This window comes from Pundamilia nyererei, unplaced genomic scaffold, assembly GCF_000239375.1.
Source record: "Pundamilia nyererei isolate P.nyererei 1_Seehausen unplaced genomic scaffold, PunNye1.0 scaffold00011, whole genome shotgun sequence".
Taxonomy (NCBI): domain Eukaryota; kingdom Metazoa; phylum Chordata; class Actinopteri; order Cichliformes; family Cichlidae; genus Pundamilia; species Pundamilia nyererei.
Window position 1 is genome coordinate 6557920 of NW_005187412.1, and position 2402 is coordinate 6560321.

General features: G+C 43.4%; 1 protein-coding gene across 2 annotated transcripts in view; it reads right to left on the bottom strand.

Moving 5' to 3' along the window:
- Positions 1–2402, bottom strand: part of sbf2 (SET binding factor 2) — a 104990-nt gene that overhangs the window by 27804 nt on the left and 74784 nt on the right. For both annotated transcript variants that reach the window (XM_005724339.1, XM_005724338.1), the window contains exon 21: positions 2234–2307. In XM_005724339.1, coding sequence (XP_005724396.1) covers positions 2234–2307 — 74 coding nt within the window. The remainder of the gene's footprint in view (positions 1–2233; positions 2308–2402) is intronic.

Here is a 2402-nt window from a genome sequence, read left to right on the forward strand (position 1 = left end):
CCTACCATGTGGATTCATGGATTTTTTTTCACATTCTGTCTCTCACAGTTGAAGTGTACCTCTGGTGCAAATTACTGACCTCTGTCATCATTTTGGGTGGGGGAACTTGCACAATCGGTGGCTGACTAAATACTTTTTTGCCCCACTGTAAGTCAACAGTCAGGTCTGCACCCTGCGCTGCTTCGGCTCCTTCTGGCCTCCACAGTCAGCAGAAACACTCAGTTGTTCCATTGTCACAAATGTGCATGAGGAGGGACGTTAGATCATTCACAACATTGCCCATTAAGGCCACAGCTGACCTGTGGGAACGAAGCTCCAGCCAGGAGATAATAGCTTCTTGTCCTCGAATGAACAGCGAGACCAAGAAGAAAGTCCCTCTGCACCTCATTACTGCTGCGAGCTCGGCTGCTTATTGTTGCTGCACCTTAAAAGCATGCACTGCTTTCCTTCTTTAGGGCTATTGCTGCCATTACTACTATTCAGACTTGTCACAAAGCCAGAGTCGGTGTTGTTTACACACTTTCAGCATGTTTTGGCATGATGCTCGCAGCCCAAGATGGAAGCCTTATCCGACACATAAACATGTGAGTAGCTAACCAAAAGCTGCAGCAGACAGACAGCTCTCCGCTGTGTCCAGGTTGCTCCCTAAGCAGCATTGGCATAATGTTTTAATGCATGTATAATTGTGTGATTTATCAAAAGCTGGCAGGCGTGTGGTAGAGCGAGGTCCAAAAGACTAAGTGGTAAAATATGAAAGCGTGATGATATCTGGAAAACACTGGATGACACTAGCTGGATGCAGAGTTGCAGCAAACCAGACCAAACTGAGCACGTGGACTAAACTAACAGACATGAGTAAAAGTCTTCATTAAGTCAACATTGCAGAAGAATACAGTGTTTAAAATTAGTCTGTGGTTGTCTGTGTTAGCTCTGCACAGACTGAAGACCTTTCATCCTGTTTCAGCTATAGCATGCTCCCCTCTGTAACCCTGATTTAGATAAGCGGAGGAGGACAATGGACTGGATGGATGGAAGCATTATGTCAAGTAATCCAGATTTATTTTTCTCAGTTATCAATAAAGCATAGAGTATATATATAAAATATAACCATCGCCACAGTAAATGGTAAATGGACTGATTCCCTCACCCATTCGCACAAGCACTTTCTTCTATGCTTTTAAGCGCTTTCTAGCTAACATTCACGCACATTCATACCCTGATGGATGCATCGGAAAGCAACATGGGGTTAGTATCTTGCTCAAGGATATTTGGCATGCAGAGCGGGGGAGCCAGGGATCAAACCACCAACCTTCCGATCAGTAGATGACCTCCTCTACCTCCTGAGCTACAGCCATAGTGACGTCAGCTATTAACCATGGCGGGCGGAGCTCACTAAGAAACCAGACACGCCATCAGGAAAGTGTTTACTGAGGTCTTAAACAAGTAGCAGTCGATAGACTTTTGTACAATTTGATTTTATTTTGCAATCAAAAGATTCACCCCCTGCTGGCCAGTGGTGAAAATGCAGGATTTAAGGAAGGCTATACCCATCTTTTAAATACAGTCTATGACATAGAACCAGATGCCTCAGATGTGATCTGCTTTTTCATATCTGCCTGTTCAACGAGTTCTTTGGGCATATAACTTTTAGCTTGCGCCTGTTGTTAGATGATAAGTATGTGATGAAAACTTAAATTAACAAACTATGAAAGCGAATTTTTAAGTGTGTTACCAGTGGACTCCTCACCATTTGTAGTAACTTGCAATAATATGGGTCAAGTTCTCTATAGGTTATTATAATATATGGAATGAAATGGATCTAAAAAAAAAAGGTCTGCCCCAATTGATCTAAGGTTTGGCTATTAGACAGATGACTCTAGGCTTTCTCCTGGAAACTACTTGATCAGTTTTCCCCCTAATTGTACTGTCATTAACTTTGAATGTGCTAACTAAGGCCTGCACAGTGTGAGCTGTAGCTCTTGGGTCTTTTGCACTCTCTCTGAGCATTGCTTTGTCTGAATCAACTGCTGATGATCAATTAATCAAGTGCATTTGATTAGCAGCATCTGGCTGCTGTTTACCCTCCTAATTCCTATGGAGGCAGTAAAAGTGTATTTAGTTTTAATCATTTGAAGACTTTTTCATGTGAATGTAGCTGCATAAATACTGTATATACAGCTGCTGGGTCTATGTAGCATAGAGTCCCAGCAGCTCAGTGAGAAACAGCACTCACCTTCTGAATAGGAGGTAACCTCCTGCTCTCGCGGTGAACCGCCTCCAGCGCCTCAATCTGCATAGCTACAATGCCTGTAGGTCAGAAGCTGGGGTCAGTTACCATGTGTACACACACACACACACACACACACACACACACACACACACACACACACACACACACACAC